This window comes from Hordeum vulgare, chromosome 1H (genome assembly GCF_904849725.1).
Source record: "Hordeum vulgare subsp. vulgare chromosome 1H, MorexV3_pseudomolecules_assembly, whole genome shotgun sequence".
In the NCBI taxonomy this organism is placed as follows: Eukaryota; Viridiplantae; Streptophyta; class Magnoliopsida; order Poales; family Poaceae; genus Hordeum; species Hordeum vulgare.
The window spans coordinates 392,657,818-392,680,479 of record NC_058518.1 but is presented as its reverse complement, the minus strand read 5'-3'; the positions used below and the strand labels follow the sequence as shown (position 1 = coordinate 392,680,479).

General features: G+C 45.8%; 1 protein-coding gene across 1 annotated transcript; it reads left to right on the top strand.

Annotated features, from left to right (window-relative positions):
* Nucleotides 1–5,686: 5,686 nt before the first annotated feature.
* On the top strand, nucleotides 5,687–22,109 carry LOC123399523 (7-hydroxymethyl chlorophyll a reductase, chloroplastic). Its single transcript, XM_045093926.1, has 19 exons — nucleotides 5,687–5,779; nucleotides 17,904–18,174; nucleotides 18,254–18,438; nucleotides 18,522–18,630; nucleotides 18,770–18,854; nucleotides 18,961–19,002; nucleotides 19,190–19,268; nucleotides 19,586–19,637; nucleotides 19,716–19,778; nucleotides 19,867–19,964; nucleotides 20,320–20,355; nucleotides 20,433–20,494; nucleotides 20,622–20,649; nucleotides 20,833–20,912; nucleotides 20,995–21,064; nucleotides 21,160–21,217; nucleotides 21,313–21,377; nucleotides 21,457–21,551; nucleotides 21,667–22,109. Exons 1-19 carry the CDS (start codon nucleotides 5,687–5,689, stop codon nucleotides 21,758–21,760), a joined length of 1,665 nt encoding a protein of 554 aa, XP_044949861.1. The 3' UTR covers nucleotides 21,761–22,109.
* Nucleotides 22,110–22,662: the final 553 nt, after the last annotated feature.

The window sequence follows — 22,662 nt, the reverse complement described above, 5'->3', positions numbered from 1 at the left end:
AATAAAATCCCCGAAAAGAATTTTTCCGTAATGGAAGAAGATCAGGAAACTTGAGAGCCAAGGCAGAGGGCCCAGGGGCCCCACAAGCCATCACCCCGCGGTCGGGGGGGAGGTCGTGGCCCACAGGCTTGTGGGCCTCCTAGACGCCCTTTGTCCTAGGGGTTGCGCCTATATATTCCCTAAAAATCCCAAAAAAATCAGGAGATCATCGAAAGTACTTTTCCGCCGCCGCAAGCTTCTGTCTCCGCAAGATCCCATCTGGGGCACGTTCTGGTGCCCTGCCGGAGGGGAGATTCGGACACGGAGGGCTTCTTCATCAACACCATGACCTCTCCGATGATGTGTGAGTAGTTCACCATAGATCTACGGGTCCATAGCTAGTAACTAGATGGGTTCTTCTCTCTCTTGGATCTTCAATACAAAGTTCTCCATGATCTTCATGGAGATCTATCCGATGTAATCTTCTTTTGCGGTGTGTTTGTCGAGATCTGATGAATTGTGGATTTATGATCAGACTATCTATGAATCTTATTTGAGTTTCGTCTGATCTCTCTTATGCATGATTTCATATCCTTGTCATTCTCTTTGAGTTGTGGGTTTTGTCTGGCCAACTAGATCTATGATTCTTGCAATGGGAGAAGTGCTTGGTTTTGGGTTCATACCGTGCGGTGACCTCACCCAGTGACAGAAGGGGTAGCGAGGCACGCATCCTGTTGTTTCCATCAAGGGTAAAAAGATGGGGTTTTCATCATTGGTTTGATATTATCCCTCTACATCATGTCATCTTGCTTAAGGCGTTACTCTGTTCGTCATGAACTCAATACACTAGGTGCATGCTGGATAGCGGTCGATGTGTGGAGTAATAGTAGTAGATGCAGAAAGCATCGGTCTACTTGTCTCAGACGTGATGCCTATATGTATGATCATTGCCTTAGATATCGTCATGACTTTGTGCGGTTCTATAAATTGCTCGACAGTAATTTGTTCACCCACCGTGATATTTGCTATTTTGAGAGAAGCCTCTAGTGAACACTATGGCCCCCAGGGTCTACTCCACACCATATTTTCAGCCTTACACTTTTTACTTCGTTGCACTTTCCGCCTTCATATCTCACTTTGCAAACAATCTTGAAGGGATTGACAACCCCTTTGAAGCTTTGGGTCCAAGCTTGTTTGTGTTTGCGCAGGTACTCTGGACTTGACGAGACCCTCCTTCTGGATCGATACCTTGGTTCTCAAACTGAGGGAAATACTTACTGCTCCTGTGCTGCATCACCCTTTCCTCTTCAAGGGAAAAACCAACGCAAGCCGAGCCTCCGTCAACGTGTCAATTTCTGGCACTGTTGTCTGTTGCCGTAGCACGCAGCTGCTCGGGGGAGACGTCGGTTGGAATGGCTTGTCTTGTGGAGTCAATCTTGGCCAATGTATCAGCCGCCTCGTTGTCCGCCCTGGGAACATGGTGGAACTCGCAACCCTCGAAAGGGTCGTTGAGCTGCTGGATGAGGAAGCAGTAGCTCGCCATGTTGGCGTCCCTAGTGTCCCATTCGCCAGAGACTTGCTGCACCACGAGGTCCGAGTGGCCGAAGCAAAGGAGTCGTCGGATGCCAATCTCCTTGGCGAGCCGAAGGCCCTGAGCGAGCGCTTCGTACTCGGCGACGTTGTTGGAGGCGGCGAAGTGAATCTGGAGAGCATACTTGAGCTGGTCTCCTTTCGGAGACGTCAAGACGATGCCGGCTCCCAGACCAGTTCGCATCTTCAAGCCGTCGAAGTGCATCCGCCAATGAGTGGAATCCGGAGGCGGTGGCTCAAACAGGGTTTCAGCCCAGTCGACAAGGAACTCGGCCACCACCTGAGACTTGATGGCAGTGTGAGGCTCGTAGCGGATGTCGTGGTCAGCCATGGAGACGGACCACTTGGCGATCCGGCCATTCGCGTCACGGTTGCCCATGATTTCTAAAAGTGTAGCAGTGCTCACCACAGTGATGGCATGCTCTTGGAAGTATTGCTTCAACTTCTTTGCGGCAAGGTAAACACCATAACACATTTTCTGGTAGTGGGGGTAGTTTTGCTTGGAGGCAGACAAGACCTCGCTATGGTAGTAGATAGGGCGTTGCACTAACAGTACCTTGCCCTCCTCCTTGCGCTCAACTACCAGCACTACACTAACCACGTGAGTGCTCGCTGCAACGTATATGAGAGTGGGTTCCCTTTCAGCTGGTGCTGCCAAGATGGGTAGGCTCGAGATGACCCGCTTGAGGTCGCGGAAGGCTTCGTCCGCCTAGTCGTTCCACTCGAACTTCGTTGACTTCTTCATGAGCTGATAGAGTGGAAGGGCCTTCTCGCCGAGCCGGCTGACGAACCGGCTAAGGGACGCCAGGCAGCCGGTGAACTTCTGGACGTCTAGGATTCGAGCCGGCTTCACCATCCGCTCGATGGTGCCGATCTTCTCAGGGTTCGCCTCGATGCTGCGAGCGCACACGAAGAACCCCAAGAGCTTGCCGCCTGGAACCCCAAAAACGCACTTCTCCGGATTGAGCCGGATCTTGTATTCGCGCAGGTTGGCGAACGTCTCCCGCAAGTCGTCGAGGAGGCTGAAGTGCTGCTTGGTCTTGACGACGATGTCATCCACATAGACGTGGATGTTTCTGCCAATCTGTGGTAGTAGGCACTGCTGCATGCAGCGTTGGAATGTCGCACTAGTGTTCTTCAGACCGAACGTCATGGTGGTGTAGCAGTAGGCCCCGAAGGGCGTGATGAAGGAGGTCTTCAGGCGATCAGCTGGATCCAGCTTCATTTGATGGTAGCTTGAATAAGCATCGAGAAACGACAGCAGTTCATAGCCGGCTGTGGAGTCGATCACTTGATCTATCCGGGGCAAGGCGAAAGGGTCTTTCGGGCATGCCTTATTCAGGCTTTTGTAGTCGATACACATTCGCCAGGTGTTGTTCTTCTTCAGCACCAGGACTGGATTGGCTAACCAGTCCGGGTGGAAAACCTCCATGATGAAGCCGATGGCAAGGATCCGGGCAATCTCTTCGCCGATTGTGCGCCGCTTCCCCTCGGCGAAGCGGCGCAAAGGTTGTTTCACCGGCTTTGCATCCGGTCGCACGTGAAGTTTGTGCTCGACGTACTCATCGGAACACCCGGCATGTCTTTGGGGGACCATGCAAAGATGTCCCGATTCTCACGGAGGAAGTCGACGAGCTCGCCTTCCTATTTGGGGCTGAGGCCAGCCCCAATGGTGACGCACTACTTGGGGTTCACGAGGCCGAGTGGCACCTGCTTGGTTTCTTTAGCCGGCTTGAAGGATACTTCGCCGGCCGACTGCGATGGAGGAGTAGGGGTCGCTGGCTGCTCGGTAACCTGAGCCACGAGCCGGTCAATCTGCCTTTTCTCCTGAGCAATCACCATGGCGTCGGCTAGGCAGCTGTTGTCCTGTGCACACTCGAGCAACTTATTGTAGTCGCCAGCAATGGTAATGATGCCATTTGGACCCGGCATCTTCATCTTCAGGTAGGCGTAGTGGGGGATACCCATGAATTTTCCCAGAGCCGATCTGCCCAGCAGCGGGTGATACGGGCTACTGAGATCCACCACCTCGAACCATATGGACTCACGGCGGAAGTGAGCCTTGTCAACGAAAAGGACGTCCAGCTGGATTTTGCCTGTCGGCGAGCAGGACTGTCCCGTCACGATGCCATGGAAGATAGTGTTGGTCGGCAAGACATCCTTCTCCTTGAGCCCGAACTTGAGGAGGGTGTCGAGGTAGAGGATGTTGATGCTGCTGCCGCCGTCGACCAACACCCGGGAGAACCGGCAGGTGAGCCTCTGGGAGGCGAAGGTAGGATCGAGGACGAGCGCGTATGAGCCCAGTTTGGGCATCACCACAGGATGGTCGACCCGGCTCCATGTGATGGGCTTTTCAGACCAGTGCATGTATTGCGGAACCGGGGGGGCGTTGCATTCACCTCGCGCCGGCACTGGCGCTGGCTGTGCTTGTCGTCTCCTTCACTGGTGAAGACGACGAATGCTCCGTCTTGATGGGGGTAGTCGTTGTGGAGACGGACGTTGTCGTGAGGCGCCGGTGGTGGAGTCGGACCTGGACCAGGAGCTGGAGCATGAGGCGCTGCATGTGCACCTGGGGCAACCGGCAGGCCCTCCCCTTGCGATAGTCGTCGTGCAAAGCTGCACAGTCGAAGGGTGTGGGTAGAGGGCTTCGCCCGAGAAGGCATCTTGCAGGGCGCGTCAAGCATCTGCTCGAAGGACTGCTTGGGCTGCCAGTCGTTCTTGTTGGTCCGCCTCCGTTGAGAGCCGGCCTGAGTAGCCGGCGCCTCTCCCTCCACGTTGGCTACCAGCTTGTTGTTGGAGCACGAATCGAGCTGATCCGCCTTGCGCTTGTTGTTGTTCTAGCCGCCTCGATTGTCACCAGCCGGCTTGGGAGTAGCCCGCGTGGGGATAGCCTTGTCGGAGGCGGTCACCTTGACCCGCATCGCGGAGTTGGCCGTGGCGTACTTGTCCGCCTTGGCCATGAGCACCACCAGAGAGGTGGGCTCATAGCACATGAGCTTGTGCTTGAGGAGAGTGTCGTCTCGGCAGTCATCGATGAAGTACTGGATGGCATGTACCTCACGCACTCCCTCGCATGAGTTGCGAAGCTCCGTCCAGCACGTGGCGTAGTCACGAAGGGGTTCGTCGAACCTCGGGACGCACATGGCCAGCTCGCGTGGCCGGCCAGGGCATTTGTAGGTGCCGGTGAAGTTGCGGATGAACGCCTCCTCGAAATCAACCCATGAGTTGACGCTGCTGGCTGGAAGGCTGTTAAGCCATGTCCGAGCCGGCCAGCATGAGTGGCACGTAGCGGACGGCTACGCGCTTGTTTCCACTGGCAATGCCAACGGGGGTGGTGTAGTCGATTAGCCAGTCCTCTGGCTTGGCACGGCCGTTGTACTTGGGAGTGTCCCGACGCAGCGTGAAGCCTCGGGGAAACGGCTCCCCTCGGATCTGGGGGCCGAAGCAGGCCGGACCGATGGGACCATCCTCCTCCAGAAGAGCTGACTGCGCCAGGGCATTGAGACGCCTACGGGCGTCGTGGTCGCCCTGGGGGACGCGAGCGCCGATCCGAGCCGCAATCGGAAGGGCGCCTTGTGAGCCGGTAGCGTGGGTCCTCCCCAGACGAGGAACCACATATACCAAATCACTCTCGTCATCTCCGCGACGCCGGCTTGAAGTATGCTCGCTATGGCGCTGGGAACGTTTGTCGTGGCTGCCCTCGCCCTTCTGGCCGAAAGTGCGATGCGAGGAAGATTCTTCAGCTTGCTGATGACCGCTAGGGTTACGGGACGCTCTAGGATTGGGTCCCGGAGACTCCGATTGAGCTTGACCGGGGTCAAGCCGCATCTGCTGCTAGTTGGCGGCGTCAAGGAGATCCTTGACCCGCTTCTCCCGGAAGGCGCGCTCCTCGTCCTCCAAGCTTGGCATTTCTGCCATGGCTGCCTGGGCCGCCCGTAAGTTGGCCGCGGGAGTCTCGTAGATGGGCTGCTTGCCGCCTAGAATCTCGGCGATGACCCGGCCGCGGCCGCGGACTAAGCCAAGCCGGCTAGGGGCCTCGGAAACCGGAGTGAGGCCGTAAGCGGAGTTATACTCGCGCTGCGTGGCCTCCATCCGACGTTTAGCCGAGGCGACGGCGATGCCCTCCTCCAAGATCTGCGTGCGAGCGTCCTCCAGCGAGGCTCGTGCATCGGTGGGGTTTGTGGAGGCGGAGATGGGCGTCTTCAGGCCGGTAAGCGCGGCCTGAAGAGTGTCAACGGTGATAGCAACAGGCTCACCAGCGTCTGTTGATGCCTTGCTATGAGCCGTGCTAGTACCAGCGCCGATGACCATCACCTCCATGATGTTGGAGACGGTGGCGACATGATACGGGGAGAAGAACCCCGTAGACGACGGAGGACCGTCGAAGACGAGTACATTGCTAGGGTACACATCGATCGTAGGCGTCTCAGCGATAGAGATCCTACTGAAGCTGGCGCGTAACGCCTCGATATCGAAGTCCTTGACGGGATAGCGAGGATCGTCGCCGAGGCGCAGATCGCTGAAGAGAACGCTGAGGTTCTCCATAGCAGCGACGACGACGTTGGGAGCGACTCGTTGTCGGATTCCCCGTCCGAATCCGCATGACGGACTCGGACGTCGATCATCATCGGTGAAGCCTCATCGAAGGCAGGCTTCACGAGCATGTAGATCTGTCCAGACGCGATGCATCCGATGGTGTAAGAGCAGGGCCCCGCCCAGCGCGTGAAGCTAGCCGATGCCGCGGACGGCCCCACGGTGGGCACCAAATGTCGGTGTTTACTCACAACATAAGCCATGGGTAGGCTAAAGATGGTGGGAACCGAAGTGGCACCGGAGGATGCTGGGAACGAGGTTGGTACAAGCATGGAACGCATGATGTACCCAGGTTCAGGGTTCTCCGTAGAGATAACGCCCCTAATCCTGCCGAAGTGTATGATGTATGAATGGGACTACAAAGTGCTCATGGAGCTGTATTGCGGAGGAGGAAGAAGGAGCTGCCGGCTCGCGTTTGCCTCTCCTATGTGGTTGGTGAGTGTGCTGATTTGACCGACCCTCTGCATGGAGGGGGCCGAGGGGTTTATAGACAAACCCACCGACCTACAATATGGATAAAAGGTACAAGAATGGGACCCGGCTGGCAGCCTCGTCGGGTGGCCATGGGGACCATGGGGGTCTTGTCTTGTCGCTGGAGGGGCCCGCCGGCTGTGATGTCCCGTCTGGCCATGGGACCCGTTGGCTAGCCCATAAGGCTCTCGCGTAAGGTTGACGCGGGACACGTGTGGTACGTCCGACGTCGTCCAGCGAGATTCGTCATGGACAAACAGTACGGCCGTCTCCACTGTTCCCATGTCGAGTGCAGTAATGGAGTGGGAGTTTGATGGGCCGACAATGTGCAGGGTGATGGATCAGAGCCGGAGGAGGTCAGAGGCATGGCCGCCGACGCTGGTACCCCAATCCAGTACATTTGCTGACGCGTAGCCACCTTTAACCGTAGGTTCTCGTCATGACTTACGGTCTGATGTGACTTGAGATCCCTGGCCGGCTAGCCTGCTTGACTAGCCGTCCTGGGCACGGCCGCCTCGCCCCTAGCCGGCTGGCTTGGCCTAGGCGGCCAGGGGGAGGTAGCCGTCTCATCTCTAGCCGGCAAGTGCTTCCTGGCCGGCTAGAGAGTTGGCCGCCTCGCCCCCCAGCCAGCAGGTGCTTCCTAGCCGGCCAAGGGACTTGGGCTTTATAGAATTGTTCTGGTTACTCCTTCTTGGTTGAAGGCAAAGGAGCAGGCTCGTTGAGCCTACCCCGAGGTTGTCCCCCCGACAGTTTCCTTTGAAAAAAGGCATGGAACATTTCCCAAGGACCAATATTAAACCGCCTTATGAATCCATTACGCGGGCTACCTATGGAGTAAAATACAAGGATGACAATACTTGATGTGTTGCTTTATGCCTAGCCAAGGGCGTAAAACGATAGCGCTTGTCGGGAGGCAACCCAATGAATAAAATAAAATTTTGCTTTTAGTTTCTGTTCTTTTTATTTTTCCGTTATTTGCTTCTGTTTTGAGTTGATTTTATATATTTTAATTAGTGTTTGTGCCAAGTAATACCTTTGGGATGATATGGATGATTGTGAATGCAATTCTGTGAAAAACAGAAACTTTGACGTCCAGTCCACGAATTTTATAAATTCATAATAGCGTCTAATGTGCCTGAATTTTTTACATGTGACTGATATACAAATTGTCCACGTTTTCCTAATTTTTCAGTATTTTTGGAGTTTCAGTAGTATGGCTTTTCGACATATTGCTACACACTGTTCTGTTTTTGACAGATTATGTTTTCGTTGCATTGTTTGCTTATTTTGATGAATCTATGGATTGTATCAGGAGGTGCAAGTCATCGAAAAGTTAGAGTACAGTACCTATAATGTAATTATAAAATTTGAATGGGTTCGCAACAGTACTTATAGTAGTAATTTTCTTGGTTATACTAACGGATCTCACGAAGGTTTTGTTGAGTTTTATGTGATTGAAGTTTTCAAGTTTTGGGTGTGACGTCGATGGATGAAGGAATGAAGAGATGCAAAAGCCAAAGCTTGGGGATTAGCAAGGCAACCCATGGTAATATCTAAGGAGACTCAAGCGTCTAAGCTTGGGGATGCCCCGGAAGGCATCCCCTCTTTCTTCTAACGACTATCGGTAACACACTTGATGCTATATTTTTATTCGTCACATGATATGTGTTTTGCTTGGAGCGTCTTGTATGATATGAGTCTTTGCTTATTAGTTTTTCACAATCATCACCTCTGAACACATTTGCTTGAGATGGCCTCACATCATCACAATTTATTAGAATTGCTTCTTGTGCTTCACTTAAATTTGTTAAGCTAGGTGGTTGCTCTAGTGCTTCACTTATATCTTTTTGAGCACGGTGGTGCGAATGTTTTGAAGAAACTTGTTCTCATGCTTCACTTATATATTTTTGAGAATGTTATATGTTTTGAAGAAACTTGTTCTCTTGCTTCACCTATATCTCTATGAGAATGTTACAAAAATTTGAAGAAATTCACTCTCTTGCTTCACTTATATCTTTTTGATAGTGTGAAAATAGTCTTGGTAATTGGTACAATATATGATGCTTGGTCCCTTTTTGATGAATATTCAAGTAGAATAATTAGAACTGGCATACGAAAAATCATATGGGACATGAAAAACTTGATTCTTTGTAATAGTTTTCAGATATGTAGATGATGATATGTGAGTTATGTTAGTGAGTCAATTATGCTCTAGTACAAAAATTGATGTTAAGGTTTATGATTACCTATGAAAGCATGAAAAGTCAATAGTTATGCAATGAAGTTATATCCTACTTATGGTGTATTGTTCGATGTTGGTTATATTTTATGTATGCATGTGCATCATTATGATTTTCTAGTTGGGCGTTTCTCAATCTTTTTTGCTAGCCTTCATTTGAACTAAGCGGGAATACTGCTTGTGCATCCATTATACTTAAACCTTGTTTTTCCACTTGTGTCCATCATACTACCTATATGCCATATTTCATTGTTGTTCCAAGTAAATTTGCATGTGCCATCTTAAAAAATCTCAAAAATATTTTCTCTTTTGTATGCCCGTATCGCTCATGAAGCGGTGAGGGGTGGCCAATATTTATTGTGCTGGCTATGTCATTCTCACGATGAGTGTTTATTCACTTGTCATTTTTTATTCTCTATTTTTGAGAGAAGCATATCATGTAACTTAGGTTGTATCAAAGAAGTCTTCACCTTATTTGTAGGTATAACCTTTGGCCACAAGCCTTGCCTTGTACTTTTCAATTGTACCAGCAGGTCTAAGCTTTTTCTTGAACACCCACTTACATCCCACGGGTTTGCATCCATATGGGTGATCAATGACTTCCCGGGTTCCATTAGCTAAGATGTAATCCGTCTCGCTAAGGACAACTTCCTTCCAGTAGTAATTATTAGAAGATGCATAAGCTTCTGGAAGAGTCCTGGGTGTGTCATCCAAAAGGTACACAATTAAATCATCACCGAACGACTTTGCAGTCCTTCGTCTCTTACTCCTTACAGGAGTTTCATTATCATCATCCTTGGGATTCTGAATGTGTTCCATCGCAATGCTAGGTTCAGGAATTACAGAAAATTCCTGAGAAGATAAAGTAGGTATCTCCTCATTTGATGAGTTAGACATATCCTTCATAGGAAATATGTCCTCAAAGAAAGTCTCATCATTCGACTCAATCGTACCAACATGCATGTTGGGTACCTTGGATTTTATTATCAAAAATCTATAGCCAATTCTATGCAAAGCATAGCCCAAAAAAACACAATCCACGATTATTGGTCCAAGCTTGCGCTTCTTGGGAATTGATATGTTGAATTTCGCTAAACAACGTCAAGTATGTAGGTAAGAGAGTTTCACCTTTTTCCTTTCCCATTCCTCAAATGAAGTAATGGTTTTATGCTTTGTGGGAACTCGGTTTAGGACATGACACAAAGTCATTAATGCGTCCCCCACCATTCCTTAGAGAGCTCCGATGTGTCTAACATGGCGTTAACAAAATCAGTTAGAGTTCGATTCTTTCTTTCGGCCACCCCATTTGACTGAGGTGAGTAGGGAGGCGTCCTCTCATGAATTATGCCATGTTCCGCATGAAACAAATCAAATTCATTGGAATAATACTCTCCACCACGATCAGACCCAAGCCGTTTGACTTTTCGATCAAGTTGACTTTCTGCCCCAGCTTTACAATTTTTGAAGTAGGTTAAAGCCTCACCTTTTGATTTCAGAAGGTACACATAAAAGTATCTAGTGGAGTCATCAATCAACGTCATGAAATATCTCTTTCCACCTCTTGTCATCATGTCATTCATCTCACAAAGATCAGAATGAATAAGCTCTAGTGTTGCCATGTTTCTCGCCTCTGCAGTCTTCTGAGACTTGCGAGATTGCTTAGCTTGCACACACACTTGGTACTTAGAGCTCTTGACACTTGTGAATTTCATAATTAAAATCAGATTGGCTAGCCGAGTCATGCAACCAAACTTAATATGACAAAGTCGTGAATGCAAAATATCAGATTCAGAATTATGGCAAACACTATTAATAATTTTAGTGCAAATATCTGACAAAGACATGCGGAAGAAGCCTCCGAACTCATGGCCCTTTCCAAAAAATTGTCCATACTTCGAAATTACAACTTTATTGGACTCGAAAACCAACTTAAAACCATCTCGACACAAACGGGAACCGCTGATGATATTTTTATTTATGGAGGGCACATGATGAACGTTCTTCAGGCGCACGATCTTCCCCGAAGTAAGCTTCAGATCGACCGTCCCGACACCTCAAACAATAGCATCTAACATGTTCCCCATCAGCACGGGGGAAGTCCCTATGATCTGATAAGAATAAAACACGGAGGCATCAGCACAAACATGGACATTGGCACCGGTGTCAATTAACCAATCTGGAGAATGACAAACTGAAAGGATGGTAGGAAAAATACCGTACTCAGGATCCTTCGTATCAGTATAACCGATGACAACATTGGCGGACTTGTCGCTCTTCTCAAGTTTGCGCTCCTCATAGCGGTTGGGACATCTTGGAGCCTAGTGATTTGGATCACGGCAGACATGGCATAGACCCTTCCCCTTCTTATGGGAAGTCTTCTTGAAGTTGGTAGAGTGTGATGCCTTGTTCTTTGCAACAAACTTGCCTTTGCCCTGAGTTTGGTTCTTGTTGTTTTGGGGCTTGTTGAGATGGAAGTTCTTCTTATGTACCATGTGAGCACTAGAAATTCCCTCAACAGCTCGAGCACGTGTGTCTTTTGCTCTCGCCTTCTCTTCAACATCAAGAGATCCAATGAGATCCGAAACGGAAAACTCATGTCTCTTGTGTTTTAGAGAGGTAGCAAACTTGTTCCACGAAGGTGGAAACTTGGCGATGATTCCTCCGGCCACAAACTTGTCCGACAACACACACTTGAAGTACTCAAGTTCCTTTGCAAGAGACTGTATCTCATGATATTGTTGAACAACATGGCACTCATGAGTCATCTTGTAGTCATAGAATTATTCCATGACATACAACTCGCTGCAAGCGTCCGAGGCCCCAAACTTGATCTCCAGTGCAACTCACGTATCATTGTCATTGTCAAACGACATATACAAATCCACAATGGAATCATCAAGAACACTCAGAAGGGCATCCTTAAAGAGGGTATCGATCTTCTCAAAAGCTTCCTGCTGTGAAGTATTAAGATTGCCCTAAGGCTTGTCCTTGGTGGCATCATAACAGTACATGGTTTGAAACTAGTAGACTGCTCTCGTGTGCCACCTCTTATATTGCACACCCTTGAAGAGGGACAACTTCAGATGTGCAGCAAAACCACTTGGAGTAAATTGCCTATAATCATGTTTTTGGTTTGTTGAAAATATGAGCAAATTACTACAAGATCTAATCCAAGTAAACATCAAGTAGATCATGACAGCAATCACGTAGACTACAACAACAATGCATACTGACATAGTAGACGAGTAGATCGAATCTACGACACAAACTAGACATACGAATTCTTGCATGATCTCCAAAAGAGAGGAGAAGATTGCATACGGTGCAGCGGGAGTCGAACCACCAGTGTTGATGTTCTCGGCCATGTCGTTGATGAAGATGTTGCTGAGGTCGGGGAAGTCGTCACTGCCAGTAGTCGCGTGAGTACGCTCCCCAAAAACCTGATCGCTCCTCTCCCATACAGGATCACAAGAGGCGGGGTTCCGGAGGCCTGTTGTCCCTTCTCGCGGTGCACGCCCAAAGGAGGGATGGAGAGGACTTGGGTGGCGGCGCAATGATCTGGAACGGTGCGAAACCATGTGTCTGTCAAGGACTCTCCGTTCCTGACCGACAAAAATAAGCGTGTAGGTATGAGCTCGGCTCGGCTTAATCCCGCAACCCGCGTCGGGTCGGGGCGTAGCGAGTCGAGCGAGGAGGAGTGCGCAAGGGCCTCTTCTCTTCTCACTCTCTTACAAGCGCTAGAAGAGCTCACCTTATAAGGAGGTGTAGCTCTCTTCCAACTAGCGGTATGGTACTAAACTTTAGTCTCACCCACATCACAAAACAGCCAACACACATGGGCCATGAGAATTTTAGATTTTAGTTGGGCTTTGGGCCAAAAGCCTACTAGCAAAAATCCAACAATGTGTGTGCCCGGACGAACAAATAGGCGACACGTCCGATCACTGACCGGACGCGTTCTCGGATGTTTAGGGGGGTCATATTTGCAATGTTCGGCTGTAGATGCTCTTACCGACAGGCCCTACGACGATAGGATTGAACGATGGATACTACAGTCGTTAGTTACCGCTAACGTGGATTAGTCGTCTACCGCTGGAGTCCTTGGCGGTTGGCTATCTAACCCTACCGCCAGGGTCCTTACGATAGAAAAAATGTCAAATCTTGAAAAAAATAATCAAACCAAGGTCACATCTCTCTAAACTAACCACAAATGGTCAAAACATGAAATTTGGCCTCCGTCGTTGGACATGTCCTATGTTTCTTATGGACGTGTGCACTAGGAAAAGAGGAGGACGAAAAAATCTCTCCCTAATAATAAAGCAAATACGGTTTCTGGTCGTCCGTCTTGGAAATTACCCCTAAAATTTGCATAAATTATCCACCATGCCACCGGTAAGTAATAGAAAACGTTTCACAAAGCGAAAAATCTTGGACTGGGCCGGCCCATTTAAAAATCTCCTATATTACGCTCTGCACGCTGGGAGAATAGCCAGCACACCGTATGGGCCGGCCCATGCACAGGCGCCTGCTTTTAGTTCCGTTTATTTATTTATTTTTGGTTCCGTTTTATTTTTTTATTTTAAATAATTTAGAACTTCAAATAATCTTTAAAATTTTGATAAACTGAAAACTATAAATCAACATATTTAAAAAACTAAAATGTTTGTGACTTTAAAAACTGCTCGGAGTTTTGTAAAAAATGCTCGCATATACAATAGAATGTTTGCAATTTTAGAAAAATGTTTGTACAATAAGAAAAGTCCATGATCTCAAATACAATTCCATGTATTAAAAATTATTAAAGGCATTTAACAAAATGCTTTCTAATTCAAAATATGTTAATGCATTTAAAAAATGTCATAAAATTTTAAAAATAGCTAATGCTTGTTTTGATAGTTTCTTTTTTTTATTTAAAATTTTCCTTTCCATTTTTTTATTTATAATTTAAATAATTTAGAATTTCAAAAACTTTTGCATATTAAAAAATAGGAATTTTGAATTAAAATGCTGACGAATTTTTATTTCGAATTAAAAATAGGATTCAAAAAAACCGCTGGATTTTTATATTTTTTTTGCAAATTCCAAAACAATGTCCATGAATTTAATAAATATATTACTGATTTATTAAAATATTTTTTTATTCAGAAAAACTTCATGCATTTCAAAAAATGTTTGTGAATTTAAAATAAAATCCTTCAACATAAAAAATTATGTTCGTCATTTCTTGAATTGGTCGCCAATTCAAAAGAAAATATTTAAACCCGTTCGAAATATAAAAATATTCACGATTTTTAGTAAATGTTTGTAAATTGTAAAAAATGTTCTCGATTTTAAAATTGTTTTCATATTTTGAAAATTGTTCACGAAAGATCTAATGTATGTAGTTAAACATTAATGCTTCTAAGTCTTTGTGACAATATACCTGTGTGAATTTTAAATAATTAACTGTTGGATGGATCGGATTATTATTGTATATTTTCTAAAAAAAATCTTGAAATTCAGAATATATCTTTGAGTTACCAAGATTTTTGACAATCATGATATATATTTTTTGAAAATGTAAAGATTGCTTTAACGTGTGAATAAATTTAAAAGAAGAAACATTTTTTTTGCATTTGTGTACAAAATTTCTAAATCAAGTGATGATATGTGAACGTAATGTGGTCACCATCATTAAAGATTATATTTTTTTTTCTTCCGTGACAACGTACAGGTCATTTTGCTAGTATTAATAAAAATGATAAAAACGAACGAAGAAACAATATGCCCAGACTGGCAAATTAAAGGTCACGTGTACCCGTTCCAAGACAAAGACACGAGGGCATGTCGCAGCACATATGGGTATGGCTAGGGTCCACGTGTACCTTGTTGGCCTACTGAGTGCTGACACCGTAGCTAGCCTTTGGCTGCAAACAAGAATTAAATTGGCTTCCCGGCAAAAGAAATTGAAATTGGCTGCACTTGCATGAGAGGGGAAAGACCGAACGTGTAGCGTGGTGCAGTACTAGCTTAGCTGTAGTACTACGTGAATGAAAAGATGCAGGATGACCAAAGTGTCATTATACGTACTGGACCCCCTTGACTTGTCGAATGGCATGAGCGCCTTCATCTCAAAGTTAGATTTTGAATTCCCCGTCCATGTAAACACGGGTAGTCATGCAGATGAAGATGAATCCTCTATCCGCTTCGACCGTCGAAACAAATAATTACCGAACGCACAGGAGAATATGCAGTTCAGACAGCAGAATATGTGGATTGCTGAGTGAGACAAGATTATTTGGTGATGGAGTGGGACTAGCCAGTAGCCATGCATGGGACGGGATGATGGACGGGAGGCCAGGTCTCTGCAGGATTTCCAACGGCGTCATCACTGCAGTCTGGAAGAGACAAGCATTGTGGATTCTTTAATGAGTGCCCTGCAGGATATTCAGCGCAGACAGCGAGTGGCACTCGTCGGGCTCAGGTTAGAGCATCTTCGACAGTTCGTATGTTCAATCGTTGATATAAATGTCCACATCAACAACCAACAACACATCATACAAGCTTTTTAATGGAGTCTATGTCAATCGTATGTAAAATAACTAAACGAGTCCACTAAACATGGTGGAAATAACCATGCTTGCCTCATAGCTTGTGCGTGAACCGTTGCTTCAAGTTCATACGATTACATTCTCTCTCTTTTTTTATTATGCGTCATGTCATTTAAATCATTTATGTGGTAATTTTACCAACGATGATCATACAACCATTAAAGATGTCCTAATTTGAAGCTTCCCCGACGGGCTCAAGGATCAGCTCTTCAATGACGCAATAGAACTGTGCACCATTAGTTTCTTCACTTGGGTTGTCTGCCCGACAGTTTCAAGGAAAATGGGCCCGTTGAAGAGCCTTGTCGATGGTCAGAGATGCGAACAAGCAAAGAATTTCGATCCTACTCATTTGCTGCGAGATGAACCACATCTCAGGCTGCTGAATACTGGGCTCTGAAAGAGGCAACGTCTGAATATCTTTGTTAATATCATGAGATGCTATAGAGGGCATGCTTGAATGATGCGGAGTTTTACGAGTGTTCTTATGTGAAAACAAAGGCAGGTTTGATGTTGTAAAAAGAGAACGCAATTTGATGCTCTCAAAAGAAAAGAAAAAAAAGAACAAGGCAGGTTTGGAGAGCTTTCATGAGCTTTTATTTATGGAAAACTAGTGGTCAACCGGCGGATCTTTTCTTCTACATCCGCCACGTTCTACACTTGACACGTGTTTTGATGGACCAGCGCATCGCTTCTCTCCTTCATCCCAATCTTCATCGAAATGGTCACATATATTTTTATCTTCTCTCCATGCATTGAATCCAACCTTCATCCACAACCTTTTTCTTTTGATCTCATCTCAACATGCATAGCGCTTTGTACCTCAGTTCTTGCAACTGCACCTGTTTCGGAAAGGCGTACCGAAACAGCCACACGTTGTCACGTTGATCCTCCCATCCCTACCTCCAGTAGCGGTCTCAAGCTGAAATGACGCTCCAGACAAACAACATATATACAATATCAAACAATAAAATATATTGTAGCTATACCTAATCAACAAAGGATCAGCTGGCCACGCCCCAGGCCAAGGCCTTGACTGCCTGGGCCTGGGTCCGCCACTGCCTACCTCTCTATCACTTCATTCCCTACCCATTTCCATGAATCTTATCCCCACCTCTTCTCGAACAAAGCACGTTGCTACAACCCCACCACATCAGCAGCGGCCACTGACGTCCTTTCTTCGTCGTAAAAATGTTAACAGTCTTGTTACAGGAATACATTATACATATAAGAGGCTGGAGATGTTGGGTCCTATTGCAATGGAGGTTTTGGAACATGGGTCTTGTTACAGAAAAATAGGAAAGAAATAGTTTTGCATCAAGGATCTTGTTGCAGAAAAATAGAAAAAAAAGTTTTACAACAGAGGTCGTGTTGCAGGAAATTAGAGAAGAGAAGATTTTGTAACAAAGATCTTGTTACAGAAAATTAAAAAAGAAGAATTTTTGTAACATGACTCTTATTGCAGAAAGTTAGAGAAGAAGAGAGTTTGCAACAAAAACAGTGTGACAGGAAATTAGAGAAGAAGAAAGAACGTCTTTTCTTGTACAATTGGATTTCTCGCGAGGCGTCGGATTCCCTAAAAAGATCCGTTGACCGATGGGTAGCACGACCCTTTATTTATTGGGAAAACATCCTGGTCAGCCGATCGATTCAGTTCGAGGCATCCGTCGCCTCTGGCGCGCAACGCATGTCTCTTTTGGACCCATGCACCGCACTACATCTTTCTACCTTATCTGACCTGAGTCGCTCGTTTTTTATTCAAAACTGACTCTGTCTTCTCTCTGATCTCTCTCTGTCATCTCTCGTTTCAGTCACGGGTAGCCATCAACGTGCTCATGGAGAGGTTGCCTGAATTCTGCAACATCGTTCATGTTGCGAAAATCCTCTAGCAACATCATCTATGTTGTAAAAAAAGTTTAGACGAATTTTTTTTCTGCAACACCACCTTTGTTGCAAAAATCTTCCCGCAACATCATCTACGTTGCAAAAAAAAGTTTAGACGAAAAAAAAATCTGCAACACCACCTTTGTTGCAAAAATCCTCCCGCAACGTCATCTATGTTGCAAAAAATAGTAAAGACGAGAACAAAAAATTCTGCAACACCGTCTCTATTTTGTAAATGTTTCTGCAACAAGATGTTTGTTGCAAACACAACAGAGTCCAACACTTCAATGATTTCACAACAAATGTGTTGTTGCATAGCGAGCTACGCAACATCTATCTTGTTGCATTTTGCGACGTGCACCTTAGGAGAGATCTGATGGCTGTTTGTGTCACAATCCAACGGTGAAGGAGGGGATGATGTTTTTAATTCATCTACCGGTGGATGCGTAGCAGCCCCCTTATTTATTGTAGAAACAGTGTACTTTCTTTTTTTGGCCAATCAGAAGAACACGTTCCATTTTTCTTTTTCTTTTAGAATCACTTAATTTGTCAGGCCTCAGGGAGGAGGAGGAGCGGTAGTCTGCGGCCCAGTTAACTTCAGCCTACTGAGGCCCAATTGTTTCTTCGGCCGTCGTCTGCATTCGTTTGTGTGGACGGAAGCGTGTAGCCCGCCCGCGACGAGTCAGACAAATCTTATCGTCGTCCACGAGCGGCTCCAGCCTCTCCTGCCTGCCATGATCGCCATGGCCGCGCGCTGCTTCTTCTACTTCTCCCCTAAACCCCGCCCCTCCTTCACCACACGGTGCTCCTCCTCCTCCCCGCCACCACCAGGTAGTTACGCGCCTTAAATCCATTCCAGTCCTAGCATGCATACAATACAAACTGAACCGAATCGAATTGGTTTGGTTAGGGGGGAAGGGAGGAAAGGGGAAGGCGCTGAGGGAGGACTGGCGAGAGAAATCCAGGCCCATCCCTCCCGGGGGCGTCTACCCGGCCAAGGACAAGTGCAGCAACTGCGGCCTCTGCGACACCTACTACATCGCCCATGTCAACAACGCCTGCGCCTTCCTCGGGGACGGCATGTCCCGCGTCGAGGTAGTACCTCCACATTTTCCTCCTCCTTCTTCTTTTCTTCTATGCATTGCTCTCCTACGGCCATTAACGCGTGCTTCGCATAGGATCTGGAACCAGTGGTCCATGGGAGGGGCAGGAAGGATACCATGGACGAAATGTACTACGGGGTGCACGAGCAGCTCCTGTATGCCAGGAAAACGGAACCTGTTCAAGGTTTCACTTGCCTAACTTCTACATTCAATTTCATTTCATTTCAACCCACCATATCTATGTGTGTGTGTGTGTGTGTGTGTGTGTGTGTGTGTGTGTGTGTGTGTGTGTGTGACACGAGCTTCAATTACCTTACATGTAGGAGCCCAGTGGACAGGAATAATCACAACAATCGCAGTTGAGATGCTGAAAGCAAATATGGTTGATGCCGTGGTTTGTGTACAAAGGCACCCAGACAAGAATCGGATACCATATCATATTCTTTTCTTGCAACAACTCAAGAATAACTCATGGACTTGACTAATGATGTTTATTTATTGCCACAATCTTCAGTGATCCAGACGATAGGTTCGCCCCGAGGCCTGTTTTAGCCAGGTAATGTCGAATTGATTAATTGTCAGTTTCATCAGTTGTTTATTTGGAGATACACTCCCTATTTCCCTAAATTTATGCTTTTCTATGAAGCTTTAAACCTTGTTATTGGTACATATCCGTTCATTCTTCATCATACCCATTCTTGATATTACATTAAGATTCAGTATTTTTAACCATGCTTTGCTAGGACCCCAGAAGAAGTGATTGCAGCCAAAGGTGTCAAGCCAACATTATCGCCTAATCTCAATACACTAGCCTTAGTGGAGGTAAATCTGTCTTTTTCTTCATGCTATATACTTTGCTATTGTTGACCTACGAAAACAAATCGCTCATGATGATCGATATCTAAAGTAAAGAACATGAACTTGGACTTGTTTGTTCAGGGATTTGCTTCTATACCCCAATTCTAGGGACTGAAAATTTACGTAAACCAATTCCCTTTCCAGTTCTGGTAGCAAAAACAAAGTCCACTCTAGTTGCTATCGCCAAAGACATTACATTATGATGACATGATTGTTGCCTCATACATCCTATTTCTGATAAACTCTGTGAAAACTAGGAGTTTCATGATTTCCTTTGACAGGCAGCTGGTGTAAAGCGTCTTCTCTTTTGTGGTGTCGGTTGTCAAGTGCAAGGTATTATCATTCTTCTATTTCTATTGCTGGCGGTTTATCATATCTCACAGTTATCAAACGTGAAATTATTGACTGCAGCTTTGAGATCTGTAGAGAAGTACCTTGGCTTGGAAAAGCTTTATGTGCTCGGCACGAACTGTGGTAACTACTGATGCTCTACCGACTTCTGATTACTGTCTTGCATGTAATATATATTGGAGCTTTGGCTTACTCTAGTGAATATTCCCAGTGGACAATGGTACTCGTGAAGGACTTGATAAATTTTTGAATGCTGCAAGCAGTGAACCAGAAACTGTTCTACATTACGAATTTATGCAAGACTACAAGGTGAAACTTAATTTGAAACAATCGTTACTCTTTCTCCCATTATGGAACAGTTTCATATATGTAATACCATTTACTTCGAGAACTAGGCAGTACCCTAGTGGCAAGGGTCATATGGTTCAACTACTCCCGTCGGGAGCTGATTTTTGGTGCCTCACCTGGGTGGGGTCCTTCTATAAATATGTCCTGGGTGCTAGTGCCCATGGATCTCATTTTTTTAATACCATTTACTTCTACAATCAACACAATCATTTTTTGTATGTACCGAAAACATTTAAGTTTCATGGAACAGTTATGATTGTTTTCCTTTCCCAATTTCGATACATAGTAGTGTTGTATAACTGTGAGCATATTGCAGGTTCACTTAAAACATTTGGATGGGCATATAGAAGAGGTAAGCCACATGTTTGTCTGTCATTCTACAGAACCGGGTCTCCCGAAACTGTCTCTTGACTGCCTACTTTAAAGCAGGTGCCTTATTTTTCCCTGCCAGCCAATGATTTGGTTGATGTCATTGCACCATCATGCTACAGGTATGCTATGCTCACTGCATAAATCCATTGCTTTAGTTTATCCATAAAAAGTCAGATTTCACTCTCAAATGTCGAACTAATAGTTCTTTTTGGAAGTTTCTAATGGTTTTACTTGTACCATCTGCAGCTGCTTTGACTACACAAATGGCTTGGCGGTGAGGTTCCCCTTGTATATACCACTCCCTCCAATCCAAAATAAGTGTCTTGGTTTTAGTTCAAATTTGAACTAAAGCTATGACACTAATTTTGGATCGGTGGGAGTAGTACTTTTCTCTTTCTATTCCAACAGTTTCTTCCCTTGCATATGGAAAACTAAAGGTGCCTGTTGAAAAGCGCAGGATTTAGTGGTGGGCTATATGGGAGTACCGAAATATTCTGGCGTTTCTATGACTCAGCACCCTCAATATATTACAGTCAGGTGAAGTGAGCCAAATTTAAGCAGCTGTTGGTAAGGAAATCAAATTACTCAACAGTGTGTTGATTTTCCTTCTTATCGTAAGGAACGAGCGAGGGAGGGAGATGCTCAGCCTGGTAGAGGGCCTTTTGGAGAGCACGCCAACAGTCAGCAGTGTATGCACCCACATCTATGCATGGAAGTGCATTTGTCTACTGTGGTTTAGGATTAAGTATGATTTTTTTTTTATGTCGACTAATTTCTTCTTCAGGGCGCTAGGCAACCATTTGTGATGGAGACAGTGAAAGCTGATGATGCTGCGAAAATGGGTATATATATGACTAAATGGTGTTCCTTAATTTGCAGCAACTAAGAGTTAGTTTCTTGGATCTAAAATGTGGTACATTGGGGTTTGATTTTTCAGGAAAAGGCCCTTCTAATCCAGCTCCCATATTTGTGGGCAACATCATTGCCTTCCTGCTAAACCTGGTTAGTGAATGAATGCTACATTTGATGGACTCGATAATGCATGATGAACCGTTTGTGGGTGATATATTGGTTTGTGCAGATTGGGCCCAAGGGCCTGGAGTTTGGTCGCTACTCTTTGGACTACCACACGATAAGGAACTACCTGTATGTGAACCGGGCATGGGGAAGCTCAAGGTACATATATATGCTCTCAACATATATTGATATGAATAATATATTTATATGTATGCTTGAGTACATGTTAGCACAATATATATGGAAGTGTTAATGAATGGATCTCATGTTGCAGAGCGGAGCAGCATATGCCATCGTATGCCAAGAAAATCGTGGAGGCGTACAACAAGGATGGACGCATCGACTCGATGCTTCAGCAAAACAAATAGTCAAGTGTATATGTAGTACACACGGCCACGCGATCCGTGTAGTAGTAATATAGTGTTAGCCAGCAAAACAAATAATGAGTTCCCTGCAGAAATATTTACTTCAGACAGCGAGTGGCAGTGGCACTCGTCGCGCTCAGGTTTCTGATTTGGATCTTCCCCAACAGGCTCAAGGATCAACTCTCTAATGATGCAATAGAACTATCTATACAAGTAGTTTCTTCACTTGGGCTGCCCGACAGTTTCAAGGAAAATGGGTCCGTTGAAGAGCCTTGTCTATAGACTGATATGTGAACAAAGAAGATCGACACTTGCTGCCAAATGTGGCATGTCTATAGACTGGTTCGTGTAAGGCCAGGCTGCTGAATATTGGGCTGTGAAGGGGGCGATGTCTCAGCATCATCTGTTAATACCACGTGAGTTTGCTAAAAATAAAAACTACATGAGTCCGAGACATACTTAAATAGACCAATAAGATAATTGTCCATGCGTTACAACGGGGGCATACATATCGCTAGTGGTTCAACATCTATCATATTCTAAATCTTGATAAGATTTGATTTGATTCAAGTATGAGTATAGAAGACAATTTTTTTTTTGATTTAGTTGAGGTTCTTGTAAGATCTCATTTCATTTGGTTAAGGTAATGCATGACATGGTGGGGAGGGGGGGGGGGGGGTCGAGGGGAACAAAAAGTAGAGATGTGTACACAATCCTAAGAAATCAAATATATATAGGAAAAATCTACATAAATTCTCCAAAAATCATACAACCAAAAGAATACTTGTTGCTCACGTACATAAATGCGTCCTGACTAAACCTGGGATTTGGGCTGGGCTTTTTTGATCTGACACAAAACCGAGAGAAATGTTAGGGTCTAAAGACGACATAAAGTAAAGCGGACC